Source organism: Eucyclogobius newberryi, unplaced genomic scaffold (genome assembly GCF_026437365.1).
Source record: "Eucyclogobius newberryi isolate DKJ021-1_F unplaced genomic scaffold, fEucNew1.0.hap1 SCAF_90, whole genome shotgun sequence".
Taxonomy (NCBI): Eukaryota; Metazoa; Chordata; class Actinopteri; order Gobiiformes; family Gobiidae; genus Eucyclogobius; species Eucyclogobius newberryi.
This window is the reverse complement of record NW_027316533.1, coordinates 327,012-351,024: the sequence shown is the minus strand read 5'-3', so window position 1 is coordinate 351,024 and position 24,013 is coordinate 327,012. Positions and strand designations below refer to the sequence as shown.

Genomic DNA, 24,013 nt, shown 5'->3' with positions numbered 1-24,013 from the left:
ATCAAAGGTCCGGGAGAGAGAACACATTCCCAAACTGTAAACTAATAATGTGACTAATGATACTTTTTGCCCTTACATTATCTACTGTTGAAATATCATAGGTTAAATATTAAGTGTCTGGGCAGAAAAATGCTGAGGTCCGCGCTGCCAGGAAACAGGAAGCCTTGAGGAAGACCAAAGATTTATAGAGCTAATGAAAGGGAAAATGAAGTTGGTTTGTGTGAGACAGATTATGATGCATAAGATTAATTAAGGGATTTGGGTTACTTAATTAAGTAGTTACTTTACTTGAATCATTTTCAGTTAAAAGCTCAAACATGGTTTTAACTTTTAACCACGTTCTAACATTGTTCCTTCATCCAAAAAGAAATCCTCTCCCCTCCGACCATCAACAAAACACTTAATTTTGAATTTCCCTGATGTGTGATGTTTTCTCAATCTGTGAAATAAGTCTGTCTTATTAAGGCTGTTTCAAGTGTAGTTATTATAAAGTGTTACCAGGTAAGGTGGAATACAATGACTGAAGGAAATTGATTATTATATTTGGGCCTTTGGAATCAATAATGCCACCATCTTAGTTATTAAAAAAAGGTCTATTCATATGTGTTTGTCCATATGACAAGTACAGTTATCAAAGTACAACTACAAATATTTTGTGTTGTCGACTTTCTCACAGTTAAAAGTTAGTCTCTATAAATACAGTTTCTTCCATAAAGGCATCTCATTAGTTATGCACACTGTACAGACTGGCTGCTCATTCTCTGAGCTTTACTATCGACGGCCTAAGAGTCAGCGCAGCCAACCCCTCGGACTCGTATGTTATGCTGTCGACAAATGTATTGGATGTCGCTGTAAATTCGAGGCTGGACATTTGGCACATGCCTGTAAAGATGAGAGAGCCAGTGACCTGCGTCCGTGCAGCTGACAGCTCCTGCGTCCAGGCTGTGGGCTCCACATAGCACACATACCACACATTAACACACAGAGCACACACACACACAACACACATACACAGACAGGGAGCTTCAGAGTTCCAAAAAGATCAGGGGAATGCACAGATACTGCTGCTCTCATGGTTCACAGCGACCCCCGGTGGTCAGCCAGAGGTAGCGCTGGTTTTACTTGCCATGCGTCTGTAAAGGTGTGTATATCTATATCTGTGTTGTTCCTAAATATAAGCTGATAAAATATTCATTCACATCTACAAACATTTTACAATATGTAGAAGTTGCTTATGTTCTCAAGTAGCAAGTTTTCCGACAAACATTGCTATTAGACATGTGATTTATATTTTATTTAATAGTTGGATTCTGTTCAAGGTGCACATTGTAAACATGTCCAGGAGCATAAACATTTGAGAGAAGAGTAAAATATGAACTGTTAAACTAGGCCCAGAATCGCAATGTTTATAGAGTTTGAAAGTACTTAATAACTTGACTACTATTGCAACTATACAAATTTGGATTTAGATTGCCGATTATCAAGCCAGTGGTCCAATCAGAAAGCTGAATAAGCTCTTACTCTTTGGGTAGATGCAGAGACTAAATAAGACTTTACAGAAAACCAAAAAAGATCTATAACAAGTCCAGTAAATTGTGTTGTATATGCGATGAAGTCTGGCTTAGAAACATGTTTGTGTTTTTCAGGGTGAGTGATGAGAAGGACGCTCGCGGTTACCTTCAGGCTCTGGCCACAAAGATGACAGAAGAGCTGGAAGGACTGAGGAATACCAGTCTGGGAGCGCGGGCGACGGTAAAGACCATTTACTGTAACAATGCCAACGTTTCTGACCAAAGCAGTCAAATTCACACCGTTTTATTGCGTAGGACATGCCTTGGAAGATGCGCCGTTTCGCCAAGCTGGACATGTCCGCTCGCCTGGAGCTGCAGTCGGCTCTGGACGCAGAGATCAGAGCCAAACAGAGCATCCAGGATGAGCTGAATAAGAGCAAGGCCAACCACATCTCCACTGAATGGTGAGAGCATCCAAGATATGAGCATCAACAAACGGTGTCATGACATGAAATTGATTAAAAACGTAGCCTTTATTGTTGCGTTGAGAAGATGATTTTTGTTGTACTCAGACGTCCTCGAACCTGGGCACGTGTTGTGGTGTTGATCACGGTTTTGTTTGTGTCTACAGTAAACTGCAGGATGTGGAGTCGAAGAACGGGGAACTTTTGGCTGAAATTGATCGTCTGAAGAAGGAGACGGAGGAGCTCAGACTGCGCAGAGGTACAGCTAATTCTGTTGTGTCTTTGAGCAATTCACTCCAGCATCAATGTGTGGCCGGAAGAAGAAAAAGATGGCACCGCTAAAGGCTGCCTCGGCGTTTTGGTGCTCGTTGTTTTGTCATTTTTTTGTTAGTAAATTGTGTGTCAGCGTGCTCTTACAGCTGTGAAGAGCTCCTATCCATCCGGACCATAACTCATACAGATACAGTTCCAGTTTTTTTTTAGCATCGGCTGCAGAAATAGCTATTATTTTGGCTAAAATCGTGAGACGCTGCAGAAGAGGAAGACGCGCTCGTGCGGCTGAGGAAGCGAGGCACGCGAACGCCCTTACCTGGGATTTTCCTCTCCAACGTGAACTCACTACCCAACAAACTGGACGAACTGGCGTTGCTGATGAGACGAAACCGAGACTTTTCTTCTTCCTGTGTTGTGTTTTACGGAGACGTGGCTCAGCGAATCCGTCCCGGATTTCACCGTGGAGCTGAAGGGTTTCCAACTGCTCCGCTCTGACCGACTGAGAGCTCTCACCGGAAAACAACGTGGCGGCGGGGTCTGTTTCTACATTAACAACGTCTGGTCTTCAGACGTGACAGTGATCTCCAAATACTGCTCTCCTGATCTGGAATATCTCATCAACTGCAAACCATTCTACTCGCCGCATGAGTTTGCCTCGTTCATCCTGGCTGCTGTTTACATCCCGCCCAGCGCGAGCAGGAGGCGGCAGAAGTAGGCAGCGCACAGGGCCGGTGATGGAGAGGGCTACAAAGATGCGAAGTACGGATTTAGCAGGGAGGTGTCGAGAGCTAGATTCCAGTACAATATGCGTCTGAAGCAGCAGTTCTCAAACAACAACCCTGTCTTTTGTGGAGTGTGCTTCTCACCAACTACAAGCCCAGAGCCCCCCCTTCTGCAGATGACAGAAAACTGGCTCAGCAATTCAACTCTTTCTACTGTAGATTTGACACCCCCTCCCCCACCTCTGCCAACCCAACCCCGGTCCCTCCCTCCTCCCCCACCCCTCTCACAGTTCAGGAACATGATGTGTGCAGACTATTTCGGAAATCCAACCCTCAAAAAGCTGCTGGACCAGACGGTGTCACCCCGTCCACCTTAAAGGTGGAATGGACGATTTTTTTCAGCAATTTTTTTTTATCATATTTCCTCGTGGCGTGGATAAATCATTAGTCCTGCCACGTATCAATCATAAAACGCACCTATCGCTCACCTGCAGCCGCGTGCGGTTCGTCCCCACGTTTCCGCTTGCCTAAGCGCATGGATCTATCATAATATAGTTCCCTCAGTGTATGGGGCAAAATGAAGACGTGGACAGAAATCTACGGGAGACGAGAGATGCGATGCGCTAATAAACAAACGCACGTGTGTGTTGTATCAGTCCGCACGGGGGAGTGCGCATGCGCACTTCCGCCTGCGTTCTCAAATCGCCGAAAAATCGTCCGTTGCGCCTTTATGACACTGCGCAGGCGAGCTGGCCCCTGTCTTCACTGGTATTTTTAATACCTCCCTGGAGTCATGCCATGTTCCAGCCTGCTTCAAGTCGTCCATCATTGTCCCTGTCCCCAAGAAGCCCCGGATCACTGGACTTAATGACTACAGACCTGTGACGCTGATGAAGTCATTTGAGCGCCTCGTCCTCCCCCACCTCAAGTCCTTCACCTCCTCCCTGCTGGACCCCTGCAGTGCGCCTACAGAGCCAACAGGTCTGGACGACGCAATCAACCTGGCACTCCACTTCACCCTGCAGCATCTGGACTCCCCGGGAACCTATGCCAGGATCCTGTTTGTGGACTTCAGCTCTGCATTCAACACCATCCTCCCTGCTCTGCTCCAGGACAAGCTCTTCCAGCTCAACGTGCCTGACTCCACCTGGAGGGGGAGCACCGACTTCCTGACGGATCAGAGGCAGTGCGTGCGGCTGGGGAAGAATGTCCCAGACACGCGGACTATCAGCACAGGAGCTCCACAGGGCTGTGTACTTTCTCCCCTGCTCTTCTCCGTGTACACAAACTGCTGCACCTCCAGCCACGACTCCATAAAACTGATCAAGTTTGTGGACGACACCACCCTCATCAGGCTCATCTCGGACGGGAATGAGTCTGTCTACAGGAGGGAGGTGGACTGACTGGTGTCCTGATGCAGCGGTAACAACCTGGAGGTCAATGCCCAGAAGACAGTGGTGATGATCGGGGACTTCAGGAAAGTCAAAGCCCCCAGCCCCCCCTCACCATCTCAGACTCGCCTATCTCCACTGTGGACTCCTTCCGCTTTCTCGCCACCATCATCACCCAGGACCTCAAATGGGAGCCCACCATCAGCTCCCTCATCAAGAAGGCCCAGCAGAGGATGTACTTCCTGCGGCAGCGGAGGAAAGCAAAGCTGACAACGGAGATGATGGTGCAGTTCTACACGGCCATCATTGAGGCGAGCCTCACCTCCTCCATCACCGTGTGGTACGCTGGAGCCACAGCCAGGGACAAACAGAGACTACAGTGCATTGTGCACTCTGCTGAGAAGATGATCGGCCGCAGACTTCCATCTCTGCTGGACCTTCTCCAGGGCTCTGGGACGTGCAGGTCGGATCACAGCCTGGCCCTTCTCAGCCTGGACACAGACTATTTGAGCCACTCCCCTCAGGCAGGAGGCTTCTTTTTGCACTACATATTTTATTTATGTACATAGCATGCCTATTTTTAACCTTATTTTAACTTTACTTACTTCTTTTTATATATCTGGTTGCTATTCATTGTTCATTGTTTTGTATTCATTGTTCAATGTTTTGTTGTTTGTGTTGCATCGAATCACCAGGACAAGTTCCTATATTTGTGAATTTTGTTCATTGACAATGGCAATAAACCTGATTCTGATTCTGGAAGTTACTTCTATGTCTCTGTTCACTTGGGTTGAAATTACAGAAAAGTTGAAGTATGAATAGAGTGTTCAGAAAAACCTGTTGCATGAGTTTTATTTATGATGAGTGTAGTCATGTTATAAAAATGTCAAACTCAAATTCTATAGGAAATAGGTTTTAAATCCATCGTTCATGTTACCATGTGGTCTTGTACTAGTTCTGATAAAGCTCAAGATCATTCTAAAACTCTTCAGGAAAAGATTTTTTGATTATGTGATTTTATTAAATTTTTGTTTCCACATTTGCCCAATTTAGGATCTAGTTTTGAAACTAGTTTTAGTATCAGTTAGTATGAAAATGTTACTGTTACTTAGCATTTAAAATCCATGTTACGTCACCTTATTACACCGGTGAAGGACGTGTTTGGGCCTTTCTTTTCATCTGTTTTGTATGAATAAAAGCATGTGCTCTGCAGATTAGTGCTTTGTAAATTGGGTCATATGAAGCCGTCCTGTGACTTGTTTTAATGTAAGTCTCTTTAATGCTTCCTTATTCTGTGGTTAAACCTCTGCTTGGGTTTGAAGGTGTCAAGCACCAAGATTCCCAGAATTCTTTCCTGGCTTTTCTCAACGCTCCCACCTCAGCCCTGGATCAGTTTGATGTAAGTATTCAGCGAGTAATTAGCAGTTTGTCCCGTACCCATTTTAGATTTTTAAATTGTTTACCCGCCCAGTCTGTTCTTGTGTCTTTTTAATCATTGTTTTTATTTCAAGTTTTCTGTTTTCAACATGACTTTCTTTATTTTGGTTCCTCCTTTTGCTTCATTCTCTGCACCATCAGGACTCTTACTCCTCGTCCTCCTCTTCTTTAGTTGAGTTTTGGGAAGACGTAAGTTGGTTTGTAGCTTCAACAGGCAAACTATATGTGATAGTTACCTAGAAACAAAATATAGCATAGATGTGTATTTGAATGTTTGCCAGTTTGGGCCTCAGCACAAGGACCATCGACAGTAGAAATAATGAAGACAGTTAAGGTCAAGATTATAGCGTTCACCAGCTCAGTGTGAACCCCGAGCTTTGCAGGTCGAGCTCACAAATGTACTGCACAAGACGCACCACTGAGCCATGAAGTGAGCGTTAGACTCTTCAAATGTGTAATAAACATGTTAAGTAAAGAAGTCAATTGTTCCGGTAACCTTTTACTAAAATAGTGTCTAATATTTTATCTTGCCGCCTCTAACAGAGTCACATCTGGGGTCCGTTCATTCAGATTTATGGCATTTGATCGGGCCAGTGTTAACCCTTCATAGTTAAATTATCTTAGTAGGGCTGTCACTAACAATTCATTTAATAGTCAGTTATTTCTAATGTACATTTTTTAACAAATAAAGGTTGAAACATAGTGATTGAAGGCTTCTAGATAGAGAATGTCTCCGAACAAAGTGAGTTATTGATGAAAATCTGAAATAGTCTCTGCTTTTTTGACAGATGTATTAATGCCACTGTCTTTGTAATAAAATGTCCTTCCATATGTGTTTTATAGTCTGTACAGTCCAGATAATGATTAAGATGAGCAGAAAACCCCACTATAAGTATATTTTATAGTCAACTAGTTACAATACAAATCGTACAGCCCTATAATTTAGACCAATAAAGCGATGACTTCAAATGCCCGCTGCAACTGTTTCCTAGTGGCATGGCATTTCTTGTTGGCTGAACTATGAGCAAGTGAACTTTGCAACTATAAAAGGAAATCCGTTTGCAAATGCATGTCAGGTTTCCATGTTAGGATTCACAAAAGACTGCTGCAGTAGCTTCACCCGCATTAACCTCCACTGCCTTTTGGTCCTGGAGTGTACTGTGAACGTTGACAATGATCACAGTACACTTGCCTTTTGAGCTGGCTCTTTTTTTACTTTGTAAGCTCGTCGGTTAAATCTGATCGGCCGATGCTTTTACCGTTAGATCCTCCATTTGTCCATTTGTCAACTCATTAACCTCACATGCTCCTCCTCTTTTCACTTGTGTGTCGTTCTGTTTTTTCCCAGCCCTTGTTCCACAGTAGTTCATTCTCCTCCAGAGCCTGTCAAAAGTTTGGATACACTTTAGGAAACTCTCGAAATTTCAAACCACCTCAGAAATATTTCCTTTCATTCAGGTGAAAAAAGAATATCTTTTATGCACATTGGGACTAGACTAAACCAGGACTAGATCAAGGCCAAACTCAGTCTACATCTGGACCAAACTGGGCTCAAACCAGGACTAAACAGAATACGTTTAAAACCACCCTAAAACTGGAATAAACCTAAACTGATTACCTTAACTACTACTAAACCAATAACAAAACTCGATGGGAAATAATTCATAGGCAGTTCTCTATACCATTTAACTATCTAGAGCTGAATTTGATCAAGAAGTGCTAAATCTAAATGAAAAGTAATGAAAATTGGACTCTTGAGTACCACTAGAAATGGTTTCCAAACTTCTTGACCGGCACTTCAGTGTTTCCTTGCTGCTTAATCCTCGCCTGTTGTTCACTTATGTCTGTGCCACCTCTTTGCCTCCCTCTCTCCTCCACTGAAGCGCTCGCCCTCCGTTGGCCCGGCTAAAAGCAGACGTGTAAGCATCATCTTTGAAACGCTAGGATTGTTGTGGTGGTTTGACCTTTGTGTGCGTGAGTGAGTGAGTGAGTGAGTTTTTGCGTGTGTTTGTGCTGTGGCTGCCTGGTCATTTGCTACTCCACATTATCCACATATCTACAATATCTTCTTGCTTTTTGGAAATGGTAATCGGGTCAACTCATGTGAAATCTCAACTTGACAATACTATAATCAACTAACTGATTATGTACCTGAATTTAGAATCATTTGAACTGTTAAACCCTGAAACAAGTCTGAAACGTCAGCCAGACAATGACTAATTTATAAAATATAAAACAAAAATGGTATGAAACTAGCTTTTGTGTAACTTTAGAACAGTTTACATGGTATGACCCGTGTGAGAGTGGGCTATGCTTTTGTTTTCACCCAGTGTGTCTTGCTTGTTTGTGCTTTTGGAATAGCTGTGCATGTTGTTTGAAGAATGCTTGATTGAGGCCTATTTTAAAAAAGCGACTGTGAAATTTTTGATTGGAGTCAAAAATTGACAGTGAAATACTGCGTTGACTGTAAAATACTTGGCATGAACTGTCAATATCAATCTCTTCCTTTCCATCCTCTTTTTTTCCCCCCTCTGATATTTGAGAATGTAGTATATTTACGTTGTTGTTGGTGTTTCTTTATCTTCCTCAGGGGGACTCCATTGATAACTTCATGCCCTCCAACACTCCCTCCAGAGAAGACGACCCCAAAGCTCTGCTCAAGAACCGCTCGCGATCACCCTCCATGGCCAGTGACATGGAACCTATGGAGGTACTGTGGATATTTAAAGCATTACGGGCACTTGAGTTCTAATAAGTCAGAAGAATATTGTCATAAGACTTGGCATAAATTCCGATTTATTAGTATTATGGTAAAGAGACATACCGGAACTATTTTTATTTAATTTACTATTTTGTATATTCAACGCCAATACCAAAATATTGCCGTTTAAAGAAGTCATACTGTTTCTAGGCCATATTCATGAGCATATAACTGATGTAAATAAGAGTGTTTACTTACTGTTAGTATTATTTAGTCTTATACTAGCCATTTTTACTTTACTTTATTTTATTATTATTTACTTTATTTTATTTATTTTTTATTTTTTTACTCCATTCCCTATTAAGATATGAGAGGAGTTTTGTCAATAAGAGTTTTCTGTTTTGTTTATAAGAGTTCTTTTATTTTCAAACTTTCAATTTTCCCCCTGTATCTACTGCGTTGTAACACCGAAATTTCCCCATGTGTGGACAGAATATCTTCTTATTTTTCAACTAATACTAAACTTGTAAACCACTCTGTTAGGTAAACCATATGCAACGTGACATCTAAATGTTACTAAACGACTTTTACGTAGTTGCTATAGCAGACTATACTGTGACCGGACAGTTTTAATCTGCATCTTCACTTCACAAAGTAGTTTCTGTGCGAGATCTTAATTATTTTCAAAGCTTTTGCCAGCGCCACGCCCCCTTTAGTCAATTAATCGACACCGTCTTTAGTTGAGCAAGAATTTATTTAGTCTGCTACAGCCCTAGTGTAACGGCAATCCTGTACAATTTAAATATATTTCAACTAGGACAAATCTCTCAAGATGTGTGCATTAAACCGTATGTATTTTTTTTGGTCTTGCAGTTGATAGACCACCCGGGCCGAAATGTCCAGACTCCCACCATGAGATCAGGAGGATACGGCAGCATCGGACGTTCCTCTCCAAAGGTTTACTACAAAACAACTCACCACAGTTTTATTTCTCCAATAGTGCTGGAAAAATAATGTCTTTTTTTTTTTTCCCCCTTTACTCAATCAGCCCAAAGCTCATCAGTTTGTAGTGAAAACGTTCAACACGCCCACCAAATGTAACCAATGCACATCCCTCATGGTGGGGCTCATACGCCAAGGCTGCACGTGTGAAGGTATACAAACTTAAACTTTTAACATTTATTTGCGACCACAATTTTAATCTCTCTAATACTTAATTTGTGATTTTGATGAAATTGTAAATGGATACAGCCACAACGTCTGTTTTATGTTCAAATTGGGCGTCTTTCTTTGCAGTGTGTAACTTCTCGTGTCATGTGACGTGTGCGGACAAGGCTCCCGCGGTTTGTCCGGTGCCCCAGGACCAGACCAAGGGCCCTCTGGGGATCGACCCACAGCGGGGCATCGGCACAGCGTACGAGGGCACTGTCAGGGTGAGTCACATGTATTTCATTATCACGCCCACATATTCTTACTGTTCTCCCCCATGGCCCTACAAATGGCCGCATAAAGACTAAACCAGTGATAGATTCACTCCAAAATATATTATGATTTGATTATTGGAATTAAAGAGGCTGTATCTGATGTTTGTCCAGGTAGTTGTGCAAAAATAGTCTTGCCCCAGTTCAGCCCCAGAAAAGCGGCTCTAAATGAGACCAGGAAGTGCAAAGTTAGCATGCTAGTTGTTGTAAGCGTTGCCGTGACTCTCCGGCATTTGAAAGTTGTGAAACGTTCTTATAAACTCATCTCAGTGAATAATTAGTGCTTGGAATGCGTTAACAATGTGAGTAATAACTCGGCTGAACTGCTGTAAACCGGTTATAATGGACTTGTTTCTGTTTTTCATGTTTTTAAGCCAGTTAAACTTTGGTTTCAGAACCTTTTAAGATGCATGAAACACTGCTGGTTTTATGGCAAGAATAACTGTTGTGCACTTGATTTGATAGTGAAATATTAGCACTCTGTTTGCTAAATGTTATAAGTTTGATTTATAGATTTTGTGAAATACATTTTTGAGAAATATTGATTTACTGAGATGAGATTCATATTACTGGCTTAACTCAACTCTGACATTTACCAAACATAAAAAAATGACCTGTCCCAAAAGGATTACCAGTCTTCATCATCATCATGCATGTTCATTATGTTGCAGGTCCCGAAGCCCACAGGGGTGAAGAAAGGCTGGCAGAGGGCGATGGCCGTGGTCTGTGACTTTAAACTGTTCCTGTACGAACTCGGAGAGGGCAAAGCCTCGCAGCCCAGCGTCGTCGTCAGCCAAGTCATCGACATGAGGCAAGATTACGCACGTTTAATATTGTTGTTGTGGGACGTTTTTACTGACGATGAAACAAAAATGTTGTAGCAAGACTGTTTTCTGTAAAACTGATCATGTTTTTTTGTTCAGGGACGAGGAGTTTTCAGTCAGTTCTGTTCTGGCCTCAGACGTCATCCACGCCAGCCGCAAAGACATCCCATGTATATTCAGGGTAAGACTATATATATAAGACTAGGGAGACTATTACTACGTAATTACAGTTACAATACAAAGCTAATGCATAGATACTTTACAGCTAATGTTAGTTTTCAACTCACTTCAACAAATGTAGTTCAAACCTGATTTTGAAAACTATGTAGTTGTTAAATGTACTGATATTGATGAATCATTTTGAATTTTGTAAAGAATTTTATGTGTATTTTTTTTTGCTCAAAGCTTAATATTGCAAAATGAACCAAAATAAGTCCTCAAACCATATGAAAAGTAAGGTTAGTGTAGTGTATTGTAGTGAAAAGCGTAATGTCGTAGAAAGTAGAGATACTGGCTCTCAAATGTTGTGACGGTAAAGTAGTGTTAAATTAAGCACAGTACTTTTACTTTTGTACTTCGTTGGACAATACAACAATTTATTATTTCAATAATAATCATTTAAGTTCATTTTTCTAAAGAAAACAAGCAGTATTAAATTGCAGCCTGAATTAAACTGGTGTGTGTGTTGATCAGGTCACGGCGTCGCAGCTCTCGCCCTGCAGCAGCAACAAGACGTCCATTCTGCTCCTGGCCGACAGCGACCAGGAGCGGAACAAGTGGGTGGGCCTCCTGAACGAGCTGCACCGAATCCTCAAGAAGAACAAGCTGAAGGAGCGCTTTGTGTATGTGCCCAAAGAGGCCTACGACTGCACCCTGCCCCTCATCAAGACCACTCAGTCTGCGACCATCATAGGTGAGGACTCTCCCCCAGGACATGTGGATGTTACTGCTACATGTTCTGGGATGAACGATTTAGGCCAAATTAATTTAGAAAATGTCGAGCGTCTTTACATTCGAGAGAAGACTTAGATATGAACTGATAAACTTATACAAGAGTTAGCAGGTTTTAAACATAAGACTTTCAAGTTTGCAAAGGATTGAAAGAATTGCAATTTGCTTAATGCCAGCATTCAAATTTGATTGCGATAAATCTAGTTCACAGTATAATTTCTAAGCACAAAAATAAAGTTTTAGCTTTCAATTATTTTATTTTCCAGTCACACAGGATTGGTTGTTGGCAGTTAACTGGCCACAAAATCAATATCTCCTACAAATATCTTTATACATCATGACACTGTGATCGAATTCTATAAGAAATAAAAAATAGTTTGGTGAATCCAGTCTGCTGTACAGTTAAATCAAAATGCACATAATACTCTGGAACGGCGAGAACAGGATTAACATGTTTTCTGTTTCATTTTCTACAGACCATGAGCGTGTTGCCCTGGGAAACGAGGAAGGTCTTTTCGTCGTGCACGTCACCAAAGATGGTAAATGTGATCAGTTTCAGCATGAACCATCTGCTCTTGAACTCCCGTACTTATTTTTGCCTCCGTCTTCAGAAATCATCCGCGTCGGGGACAATAAGAAGGTGCACCACATCGACCTGATTGCGCAGGAGCAGCTTCTGGCCGTGATCTCGGGGAGGAATCGTCACGTTCGCCTGTTCCCCACGCAGGCTCTGGACGGGCGCGAGACGGACTCCTTCAAACTGGCCGAGACCAAAGGCTGCACGAGCGTTGTGTCCGGGCCGGTGCGAAACAGCGCCCTCACCTGTTTGTGTGTGGCCATGAAGCGACAGATCATCTGCTACGAGGTACTTCACACATTTCCCAAACTTCTGTGCCTCCTTTTTCACACACGAGTGCCTCCTGACTCGAAAATACATCTGTTTTTTTATACACGTCTCATTTTAATCATAGTTTATATTTTGCTATCATTACTCATTGTTTCATGTTGCACCATATCGACCTGGCACGTTCATAGTTTGTGGATTTTGTTCACTGGCAATAAACATTTTTCTGATTAATATTAATTTAGCAATTCTAACGTATGTTTTTAACTCCTGTGCTACCCTCAAAAAAAGTGAGCAGAGCAAAAACTAATTTTTTTACAACCTGAATTTATTTTTTACACATAAAACAACAAATACAAACAAACCCACCAAGAAAACCAACACTTTTTCATGTCGTGGAGGGAGGGGGGAGGCGTTCTACTGCAGACGCCTGTGGGTCATCCAGACACGAAGATGATGTGTCTAAATGTCTAAAATCCTCAAACGATAAACACATAAGGATGAAACATTTACTTCAGATGTTAAAAGAAAGAAATTGAATAGTATTTGAATGTAAAATGTTCTTTGAAGTGTTTAGTGCTCATGTAGAGTTCCAGACGTCCTCGTACCCATGATTGGGAAATACTGGACAACAAAGATATTCGATAGAAGAAGACGAGGCATTCAACAATAACTGTACAATATATCACTGTTATTATCATTGTATCGTGACATTGAGCATTTGGAAAAGTGGTATTTATGACATGAGTATTTGCATTATTCATTATTCATTTAATTGGGAAATCTTCGAAGGATAAAGGTTATAATGAGTGTATAAAAGCCGAAGCACAGTTTATTATCATTAACATTTGGGGGGGCAGAGTTTCAGAGCAGTTTGTTCTCTAGCCTTTTGTTGGAGAGATTGTGGGGTCTGTCTTTAAGGGTTTAACTAAATTGAATAGAAGAGTCTTCCCTTATGAGGATGAACAGACGACTGAAGTGTTGAACGTGTCTGCGTTTCCGTTCCAGATGAACAAGAGTAAAATGCGTCACCGGCGTCTCCGGGAGCTGCAGGCCCCGGGGCAGGTGCAGTGGATGGGGCTGCTCAGTGAGAGACTCTACGTGGGATATCAGTCCGGGTTCACTAAATACAGGTAATGCACGGCTGCTCTGTGTAGCGTCTAACAAGAGATTATTACAACCTGTTATATTTGTCTTTAAAGCAAGGCGAGATTATTTAAAGAGCACAAAACAAACACAAAGTAATTCATAGTGCTTTACGCAATAAATCACAAACACAAATAATCTTGTTTCTACTCATAGCCAGAGTGTTGATTATGATTTTGTGTTTAAGATGTCATAATTTAACTTGCCACAGATTTCGCTTACAATAATTGGTATTACTATTTTGAAGTAATATATCAAGTACAATTTGTGTCAGTTCAACCCTTGCCAGCTCTTTTCAAAATGTAATTGCATCAGAAAGAAAGACATTCTCTGCTTTTGATACACTATAAGGAGCTGATACATTTTTTTTTTTTTTTTTTTTTTCAAGTGTTATAATTAAAAAAATAAATATGTGGGGTCAATTTGAGTTCATAAACACTAGCACATGTTTCAAAATGCACTTATTTCCCCTTTAGCTCAGTTAGTTTTGGTGCGAAAGAGAGAAACAAAGACACATTCAAATAAAACACAGTACATATCCACCAACAAGAAGAAGGTGAACATCAGTTTAAACAGTAAGTGCATTCCTGCCCCGATCACTACTTAAAATAGAAATGTCGGCAGGAATAAAAGAGTTCTTATATCTGTTACTCCTCGCTGTGGGGAACCTGAACGTAGAGCCAGAGTGAAGGAAACTGAACTCACTGTGACGAGGATGAGCCGCTCAGAGAGAGACGGCACGAGCTCAGTATTTGTAGTTTGTCAGTATAAATAGTGAGGTCATTTATACTTTATGATGTCGAAGTATAACATTAGTGACTACCCCGCTCCGCAGTGTCCATGGCGACGTGTCACCGGTGAGTCTGCTGCACCCGGACGACCACACGCTGGCCTTCATCCCTCAGCAGAGTCTGGACGCGCTTTGTGCCGTGGAGATCTCCAGTAAAGAGCTGCTCCTCTGCTTCAGCTCCATCGGGGTCTACGTCGACTCTCAGGGCCGTCGCTCGCGGCAACAGGAGCTCATGTGGCCCGCGGTGCCCAACGCCGCCTGTGAGTGACGATTATGTTTGAGGGCTGGGACTGACAATTATTTTGCTTATTGATTAATCTAACGTTTTTCTTATGATTCATTGTTTGATTACAAAAGGCCTGTGAAGACTTTCATTTTCCCAAGATGAATATCTGGGGCCTGAGACGTTTTTATCTCTTAAGGGGGCGCCCCAGAGAAAGATTGAGAAGAAGAAATTGTTCCAGCCCTAGTTTATTAGGAAAGCAATTTTTTTTCATGAACAGAAACTAGAATTACGACTAGAAATATTCAATTAATAATTTTTTTTTTGGCGCCCAAAATCACAAAAGTAGTTGCCTTGGGGGGCGAATTATTCAATACATTTACATAAAAATGTTTGCAAAATAAAATGTCATGTTTGGATAAAAATGTTTGGAGATCTATTTATCCTTTCCTTTCCAGATGGAAAAGGGACACAAATCATGAAAATATTTACACAAATAAGAAACATTTTACATTTACAAGAGAGTTTCATTTAAAAGCACTGACAATGTTTAAAGGATTCTTTGTTTTTTTTAATAGTTTGAAACCCCCTCATCTGAATGTTTCTCCCTTTGGTGTTCAGGTTACAACGCCCCCTACCTGTCAGTGTACAGCGAGAACGCGGTGGATGTGTTCGATGTGAACACCATGGAGTGGATCCAGACCATTCCTCTAAAGAAGGTCTGTCCCATGACTCGGCGGCAAAAGCATTTTGAAATTGTCTTCAGTAAAACAAAACAAATGTATACGAATATCATCAGTATTTAAAAAAAAAAAATTCCATGCCTCCATGAAGTGAAAAGAAATCCTGTGCATTTCAAGTTGTGATAAAGAGTTTCCAGAGAGAAACTTTCGTTTAAGTGTGTTGTTCTTTGACAGGTGCGTCCTCTGAATGTGGACGGATCTTTAAATCTTTTGGGTCTGGAAACGGTTCGCCTCATCTACTTCAGAAACAAGATGGCCGGTAAGACTCAACAGCTTCTTTTTTGTTTATTTAAAAATCCTGGACAAAACTCAGTTGTATTTTATTATGTACTAACAACAAATAATAATGGCTTTCAATATTAATTTCCTGAAAACAAACACAGACTTTCAAGGTGCAATTTTAACATAATTTCTTCCTCAAATGCCCAAACTCTGCTCTCCAAACCACATGCTTTTACTTAGACTTACCATCTTGATTAAAGTTAAATTGATTGCATCGACAAACCTGGCTCTTACTCAACTCCAAACTTGTCGTCGTGTTCAGAGGGAGACGAGCTGGTGGTCCCGGAGACGTCCGACAACAGCAGGAAGCAGATGGTGCGCAGCATGAACAACAAGAGACGCTTCTCCTTCAGAGTCCCAGAGGAGGAGCGGCTGCAGCAGAGGAGGTAAGACACACTTTAAAGCCCAAATCTAAAACCTTCAGTAGGTTAAAACATGCTAGTACAGTCTCATCAAAGCGTCACAAAGACAAATGTAGCACATAATCCAAAGAAAACAACAGAACGAAACGAGCAATGTGGGACTGGAACATCGTTTGTGAAATTTGGAAAGGATAAAAAAGGTTTTTACTTTCAAGTGAGCGGGAATTAGTTGGTGGGTAAGAATGTATAGGGCAAATCAGGATTGTAACAGGTTCATGAATAAGTAATATAAGCAAAAGGAGTGTGATGTGGCTCATTTAGATGCACGTTTAAGACTTTGGAAATGGCAGTAAAATGCTAAAACAAATTGCTCAATAAAATCTTGAATGCAATCCGCTTTATTTTTGATGAGCAGTGGTAGAGAAATCGTTTTGCCAGCACTTTATAAAATGTGCTGTATAAATAAAGTAAATGGGTGCTAAAAACAATATTAATAATAAAAAATAACTAGAAAGTAGACTTAGTTCTTGTCGTCTGTGTGTTTTACAGAGAGATGCTGCGAGACCCAGAGATGAGGAACAAACTGATCTCAAACCCGACCAACTTTAACCACGTGGCTCACATGGGACCAGGCGACGGCATCCAGATCCTCAAGGACCTGCCCATGGTACGCTCGGGGCACTATTTCACCTCAGCACACAATCACCCCACAAGCTGCTAAAACATGTACACAAGTTGTAAAATGATGACCGCGACGAGGCAAGTTTATTTCAAGTTTAAGCCGGTCAAAGTCACCTACGGAAAAGATGTGAACGCAAAATGTGTCCAGACCTCGCAGATGATTACATTTTGAAATATGTCTTCTTTTGATTAGCTTGATGTGTAGTATTTTGTCCCACGCCTCAATCGTACTTGACGTGTTGCAATCCAAACTCAACATTTAGTTCGAAATGTTGCATGTTTGAAATCACCACTTGGCTGCTCGCTGTAGAGTTAGATGTGGATGCACGACCTTCACCTCCTGCACTCTCTCCCCCCCTGTGTGTGTGTGTGTGTCTTTGTGTGTGTGTGTGTGTGTGTGTGTGTGTCTTTGTGTGTGTGTGTGTCTTTGTGTCTGTGTCTGTCTGTGTCTGTCTGTGTCTGTCTGTGTCTGTCTTTGTGTGTGTGTATGTGTCTGTCTTTGTGTGTGTGTCTGTGTGAATAACAGAACGTGCGTGTCCAGGAGAACCGTGCAGGCTTCAGCGGCTCGGTCAGTATTCCCTCCATCACCAAGAACAGAGGCGAGCCGGGCCGGTCCATGAGCGCCAGCAGTGGACTGGGCATACGTGAGTGCACTCTGACCACTCCTACTGTCTGACCACCCCTACTGTCTGACCACCCCTACTGTCTGACCACTCCTACTGTCTGACCACTCCTACCGTCTGACCACTCCTACTGTCTGACCACTCCTACCGTCTGACCACTCCTACTCTCTGACCACTCCTACTGTCTGACCACTCCTACTGTCTGACCACACCTACTGTCTGACCACTCCTACTGTCTGACCACTCCTACCGTCTGACCACTCCTACTGTCTGACCACACCTACCGTCTGACCACTCCTACTATCTGACCACTCCAACACCTTTTTAATTTGTGTTGTTGGAGAAAACATTACATTTTGCGAATGGATTTGATCAAACTACTAAAATTCTACTTTAGATTACTACTAAAGCTGCACAATGTATTGTAACAGTTATTGTCATTGCAATAATTGATCAAACTTAATTATATCTCAATAACATTAAGGTCCTCCATGTGACAGAAGTGTATTTTTTTTGAAAAAGGCTGTTTTGTATTCTAATCTTAAGTTTAAATTGGCCTTAATTTAGTCTTTTTATTTGAAGACTGTTTGACATGAACTTATTTGTTATAATTAAAAAAATATTGTTTGAAAAAGTATATTGAAATATCGCAGTAATATTGATCACATTATTAAACAGCCATCTCACAATAACCCTAATGAGTACATATTCTGCTGTAGGTTATAAAGGTTGTTGCTCTTTGTGCTGTAACCCTGGTGTTCTCCTGTGGCAGGCTCCTCCTCTCAGAACGGCAGTGCTCTGCGGAGGGAACTGTCCGGAGGCAGCTACAGCTCCAAACGGCAGACCATGACGTCGCCCTCGGAGAGCTCGCTGTCCTCGGGCGGGGGCATGGACTGTGGCGACGCGCCGCTCTCGCAGTTCGACCGCGAGGTGAGTCTTGACGTCTGCTCCCGGACTCTACAGTGTGACGCTCGGCCGGGGGACAGGGGAATCTCATGTACCAGTATCTTAGCAACGTGAACCCCATCATTTACTTTCGAGGTTCATTATACCTCTAAATTCATACACAAAATGGAACAAATTAAGAGTAGCCTTCCCTGTTCCCCGCCTGTCACACATGAGCCAATAGAATGATGTGAACTAGAATGTGGTCATTAGTAAAGGATGGACCCTCTGTGTGGGAGGAGCATGCTCCGCTTCATCACTGACCTGGTTCAGAACTGTGTTGAACTCAAACATGTGTGATGTGTTTGCTTCTGAGTGGCTTTAATAGTTTGATGTAGAATCCGAGCTCCTCCGTGGACCCATCCACCTCTCGCTGCTCTGTTAGACCCCCGTGCTGCGTAGAGTGGGTTATAGACGGCAGGTGGTGGCACACGTGTTCCGCTCTCCAGGCCGTTTCAGAATTAGATCCATCTCTCCTCTTAATGTTCATATTGGACCCTGATCATCCCAAGGCTCCATTCCCACAACCCTCCCGCTGAACGCCGTCCACTTCATGTCATGTCCCATCAGGCCCATGTCCTGCCTGATGCCCTGTGACTCCTGTGTACGTCTGTGAGCTATCCCCTTGTGCCATCCTGTGCCCCTCATGTACCTCCTGTACCTCCCTGTGCCCCTCCCGTACCTCGATGTGCCCCTCCTGTACGTCCTGTATATCCTGTACCTCCCCGTGCCCCCTGTGCCCCTCCTGTACCTCCTGTACCTCCTGTGCCCCTCCTGTGCCCCTCTTGTACCCCTCCTCTGCCCCTCCTGTACCTCCCTGTGCCCCTGCCCGCCTGCCCGCCTGCGTGGTGTGTGGGCAGTGCTCAGTGTGCTCTCCTCTGCAGTGGCAGGCCGTTTCGCCGTCGGAGAAGACCCCTGATCTGAAAAGGGCTTTGCGGACACTGCTTAGTAAGATGAAGGTAAAGACACTCCGCCCCGCGCTCTCGCTCTGGTTTAGGACAGGACGCCCCGCACCCCTCATGAAGTCACATGACCACTGGCCCCGCCCCCTCTGGTTGTGCTGCGCTCAGTGAATGACGCCTCATGTTTTGCAGTGTTGCACCTGCTGCTCATCGGCCAATCACAGCGCACGGCGCTTCATCGTCCAAACTGCTTTAACCAATCACAGATCATTTTGTGACGCTGCTGCATGGTTTGTGTTTGTGCCGGGATAATGTCAGAGCCACATTATCTGAGTTGAACACAAGAGTGGAATTGGTTTTCAGAAAAGGGCTTCTAAAATGAATGTTACTGTAAAGAAAAAGGATAATACGGTTCAATAAAACATTAAGACCTGATCATTAGAGGTCAATAAACCTTTGCTTTTGTGTTGAGACATGTATGTGTTCATTTGTCATATTCGGTTTCTTTGATACCTCCATCAAAATGATGAAGGTTTGGCCTTTAGAGTACTGTAGTAGTTGAATACATATTCAACATATGACTTGTTTTATGACATTGTTTTTGTCATCTGTAAACCTCTGGTGTATTTAGTGTTTGTGGAGCTGTCACATCTGTATTTAGCTCTGTGAAGTGCTTTATTATCTGTTGATGTCCACACTCCAGTACAGTGGTTCTCAAACTGTGGTATGTGTGCTCCTCTACATTTCTAATATTTACTTAAAGCCGCACCGTGTAACATTCAGCGCCGTGTAAGATTCAGCTCCGTGTAACATTCAGCTCCGTGTAACATTCAGCTCCGTGTAACATTCAGCTGCGTGTAACATTCAGCTCCGTGTAACATTCAGCTCCGTGTAACATTCAGCTCCGTGTAACATTCAGCTCCGTGTTACATTCAGCTGCGTGTAACATTCAGCTCCGTGTAACATTCAGCTCCGTGTAACATTCAGCTCCGTGTAACATTCAGCTCCGTGTAACATTCAGCTCCGTGTAACATTCAGCTCCGTGTAACATTCAGCTCCGTGTAACATTCAGCTCCGTGTTACATTCAGCTGCGTGTAACATTCAGCTCCGTGTAACATTCAGCTCCGTGTAACATTCAGCAGCGTGTAACATTCAGCTCCGTGTAACGTAACATTCAGCAGCGTGTAACATTCAGCTCCGTGTAACATTCAGCAGCGTGTAACATTCAGCTCCGTGTAACGTAACATTCAGCTCCGTGTAACATTCAGCTCCGTGTAACATTCAGCTCCGTGTAACATTCAGCTCCGTGTAACATTCAGCAGCGTGTAACATTCAGCTCCGTGTAACGTAACATTCAGCAGCGTGTAACATTCAGCTCCGTGTAACATTCAGCAGCGTGTAACATTCAGCTCCGTGTAACATTCAGCAGCGTGTAACATTCAGCTCCGTGTAACGTAACATTCAGCAGCGTGTAACATTCAGCTCCGTGTAACATTCAGCAGCGTGTAACATTCAGCTCCGTGTAACATTCAGCAGCGTGTAACATTCAGCTCCGTGTAACATTCAGCAGCGTGTAACATTCAGCTCCGTGTAACATTCGGCTCCGTGTAACATTCGGCTCCGTGTAACATTCGGCTCCGTGTAACATTAGGCTCCGTGTAACATTCAGCAGCGTGTAACATTCGGCTCCGTGTAACATTCGGCTCCGTGTAGCATTCCTGGAAGCGGCTCGCCACCTGCATTGCTTCATGGAGATGGAAAGTTAAAACCAAACTTTGGAACATTCTCAATGGAGATGGATCCGATTTTTTTCCCATTCTTTGCAATGTTGGAGGCAAAGTAAGAACATCTCCATGGAGACAAGCAGGTGGTCAAGCCCCCTCACAGTAAGAGAGCATGTGTTTCAAGCTTTTTCAGTACTATAAAGACTAGTAATTGTGTTAATTAAGTCTAATTTTTTGCCAAAATCTTACACGGTGGAGTACTTCCCACCTCTCGTACACACATTCATTACCAAAAGGTGGAGCCCTGTTGTGGGGAGCCTGGTGTCATCGCTGCACGTGCATCCACTGCCCTGCTCCCGCCGCATGACCCCAGAGGCCAGCGCAGGGTCAACACTCACTCACCCGCTCTCCTCCTTCTCTCCCCAGGACTCGGACTCGCCGCGTCACTCCACGGCCTCCAACAGCTCGACCTTCAGCAGCCCCCCCAGCCCCGCGTCCCCCCACAAGACCAAGTCCCTGTCGCTGGAGAGCACGGACCGTATGGGCTGGGACACATGAGCCTGTTCTGGACCACTTTACCCTCCCCTTTCACCCTCCCATCAACACAAAACTGACCAATCAACAGCACAGGACTCCGCCCCTTTTCCACGCAGGACACGCCCCCCCCTCCCTCGCCACACGCTCCTGGACCCCAGCACCACCTCACTGCCCAGAGAACTGCAGCCCGTTTAAAGAACACTGTCCCTTCTCTAATGGAAGTCGTGCTAGCGCTAACGACTGTGCTAACACTGAGGCGTACGCTAGTGCTAACGCGTATGCGAGCGATAATGGCGCGTATGCTAGGTGCAAATGTGTGCGAGCATGAGTTCTTCACTTGGGCAAATGAAATAGGAATGTAACTTGCTCCCCATTCGGCTCTTTTTGGCTCGACAAAGAGAAGAGGATTATTCTAAAAAAAATATATTTGTACGTGTACATAGGACCCCGCGGGTTTATGGGGGACGATATTTTAATTTATTTATCGATCTTAGACGAGGAGAGGGCGCGCAAAGTTTCAGCCCCGTCCCTCACACGCTTTCACCATTCGACTTTTTTTGATTTGTGCGGTGACTTTGTAGTATTTTAACGAGAGCGTAGGCTTCTGTGACGTCACCGCAGCTCGCCGCCTCCCGATTGGTCCAGATCGAGTGACGTCATCCGCGCTCCACGTTGCTGTTAAACCAAACGGACAGTCACAAATGTACATAGAGTAGAGTAATATATGATAAGGAACATACTATAGACACAGGGAAGACAAACGCTCTCTTCTTTGAGTTTTTTTTGTTTTCTTTTTTCGAGTGACGTGGGGTTTTTCACACAAAAGCCATTTTAAAACCACTTTCTTTTTTCTTTTTTTACCGGTTGATTTTAGATTTGTTTTGTTTTTTATCATATGTACGACACGTGTTGAGTGCGTTTTCTTTTAATCCCCACTTTGATTTGATCCGAGTGTCTTTACGATCCCGCGCGACACTAAACCGCCGCCGCCACGGACTGACACGAGGCGGCGTTTTTATGCATCAGATGCCTTGTCGGCCAATCAGACGTCACTGTGGTACCGATGTGGGAAAGCATCACTATGGACACTTGTATCAGTTGTAGCCTCGGCTTTACGGACTTTGTTTGAATCGTGTGTTCAAAAAGAAAAAAGAAGCTTCCTGTGATTAAGAGAATGTAAACACTACAAAAGAGCTGCAAGAAACGTTGGATTGGGCCTGAATATCACATCTCTACGGTGGCTCTGAAGGCACAAATTGTCAGAAGAAATGGTGAAATGTAAACGTAACGGAAGGACAAAGGCAAATTGTAAAGAAAAAAGAAAAAAATGTACTGAAGATGTGCAAAAAATTGGAAAAAATATGAATTTGTTCTACATTTTAGTTGAATTTACAAATACAAATATTGCTTTTGTGTTTCATTGGTGGTTTGCAATTTGCACTTCTGTTTAGTTTTTAATTTAATTTACTCTTTTCTTCCAATTGTATTTTATTGCTTCATTAGTTTTTGCATTTTTATGCCAGTATTTTTCGGTTTCATACTTTTACATTTCTCTATTGTGGCATTTCCGTGTTGTGATTCCCATTGTCCCTTCAGGGCCACCATACCTTATGTTTCTCCTGTTCACTCCGTCTTCATTTTGTTTCAGATTTGTAACGCTTTTCACCCTCGCGCTGCTGAGGTAAACTTAAGTCATTTTACATTCACAATATTCCCAGTTTGATCCGGTCATTCCCGCAGAGTCGATTCATTCCAAGTGTTTTTTTTGTTCCGAGACCTTTAAGCTGTCCAGTTCAGAGATGTAGAATGTATTAGCTAAAGCAGATTATGTTAGCAAGGACGTTTTGTAAAAGGCCAGATTCTCAAACGTTGTACAGAAGAAAGAAAATAAAAAGCGACGCCAGCTTATCCCTGCGCGCCAGAGAAAAAAACTCAGGAAAACGTGGGAAACCAATTTCTTTGAGGCGAAGTTGAAGAGAGACAGAACAGAACGGGGTTTAGAGTAGATGTGACGGGGCGAGCGAACGGCCGAGGCGCCACGAGAAGACAATTGTTAAAATATATTCAAATCAACGCCTTTGCATTTCAGTGAGGTCTTACCCAGATACTACGTTTGCCCTTTCATATCATAATACGCTTTGTTTTTTCTAGGATTGCTTTGTAATAATTTGTACAGTTTTGCATGTTATAGATGTAATCATTTTCGGTTTGCTGTTTTACTTTTGAAGCGGTTTGGGCGGTTTTACTGAGGATAACCCACTACAGGTGATGTAGATTCTCTTTTTGCACAAATATATTTAAGGTATAAGGTCAAAAACAAATGATGTATGATGAACTGGCTGCCACACTCGCGTGGAAAGACTCATTATATTAACCCCACTCCGGTGTATTTCAATAAAGCGGAGGGCTGTTACAAACGCGTGCTCACGTGTGCTCATTTCTCATGTGCAGCAGA

General features: G+C 43.0%; 1 protein-coding gene across 1 annotated transcript in view; it reads left to right on the top strand.

Annotated features, from left to right (window-relative positions):
• cdc42bpab (CDC42 binding protein kinase alpha (DMPK-like) b) overlaps nucleotides 1–23,975 on the top strand; it is a gene marked incomplete at its 5' end in the record, with an annotated part of 33,965 nt that extends 9,990 nt beyond the window's left edge. The window contains 25 exons of the mRNA XM_072439535.1: nucleotides 1,647–1,752; nucleotides 1,827–1,975; nucleotides 2,143–2,234; nucleotides 5,684–5,760; nucleotides 5,940–5,987; nucleotides 7,682–7,717; nucleotides 8,389–8,508; nucleotides 9,373–9,456; nucleotides 9,548–9,653; nucleotides 9,796–9,932; nucleotides 10,652–10,791; nucleotides 10,904–10,985; nucleotides 11,498–11,717; nucleotides 12,232–12,294; nucleotides 12,367–12,620; nucleotides 13,608–13,732; nucleotides 14,581–14,795; nucleotides 15,380–15,477; nucleotides 15,676–15,760; nucleotides 16,046–16,169; nucleotides 16,695–16,812; nucleotides 17,353–17,470; nucleotides 18,222–18,379; nucleotides 19,279–19,353; nucleotides 21,448–23,975. Of these exons, the coding sequence (XP_072295636.1) occupies nucleotides 1,647–1,752; nucleotides 1,827–1,975; nucleotides 2,143–2,234; nucleotides 5,684–5,760; nucleotides 5,940–5,987; nucleotides 7,682–7,717; nucleotides 8,389–8,508; nucleotides 9,373–9,456; nucleotides 9,548–9,653; nucleotides 9,796–9,932; nucleotides 10,652–10,791; nucleotides 10,904–10,985; nucleotides 11,498–11,717; nucleotides 12,232–12,294; nucleotides 12,367–12,620; nucleotides 13,608–13,732; nucleotides 14,581–14,795; nucleotides 15,380–15,477; nucleotides 15,676–15,760; nucleotides 16,046–16,169; nucleotides 16,695–16,812; nucleotides 17,353–17,470; nucleotides 18,222–18,379; nucleotides 19,279–19,353; nucleotides 21,448–21,579 (2,962 nt within the window). The remainder of the gene's footprint in view (nucleotides 1–1,646; nucleotides 1,753–1,826; nucleotides 1,976–2,142; nucleotides 2,235–5,683; nucleotides 5,761–5,939; nucleotides 5,988–7,681; nucleotides 7,718–8,388; nucleotides 8,509–9,372; nucleotides 9,457–9,547; nucleotides 9,654–9,795; nucleotides 9,933–10,651; nucleotides 10,792–10,903; nucleotides 10,986–11,497; nucleotides 11,718–12,231; nucleotides 12,295–12,366; nucleotides 12,621–13,607; nucleotides 13,733–14,580; nucleotides 14,796–15,379; nucleotides 15,478–15,675; nucleotides 15,761–16,045; nucleotides 16,170–16,694; nucleotides 16,813–17,352; nucleotides 17,471–18,221; nucleotides 18,380–19,278; nucleotides 19,354–21,447) is intronic.
• Nucleotides 23,976–24,013: the final 38 nt, after the last annotated feature.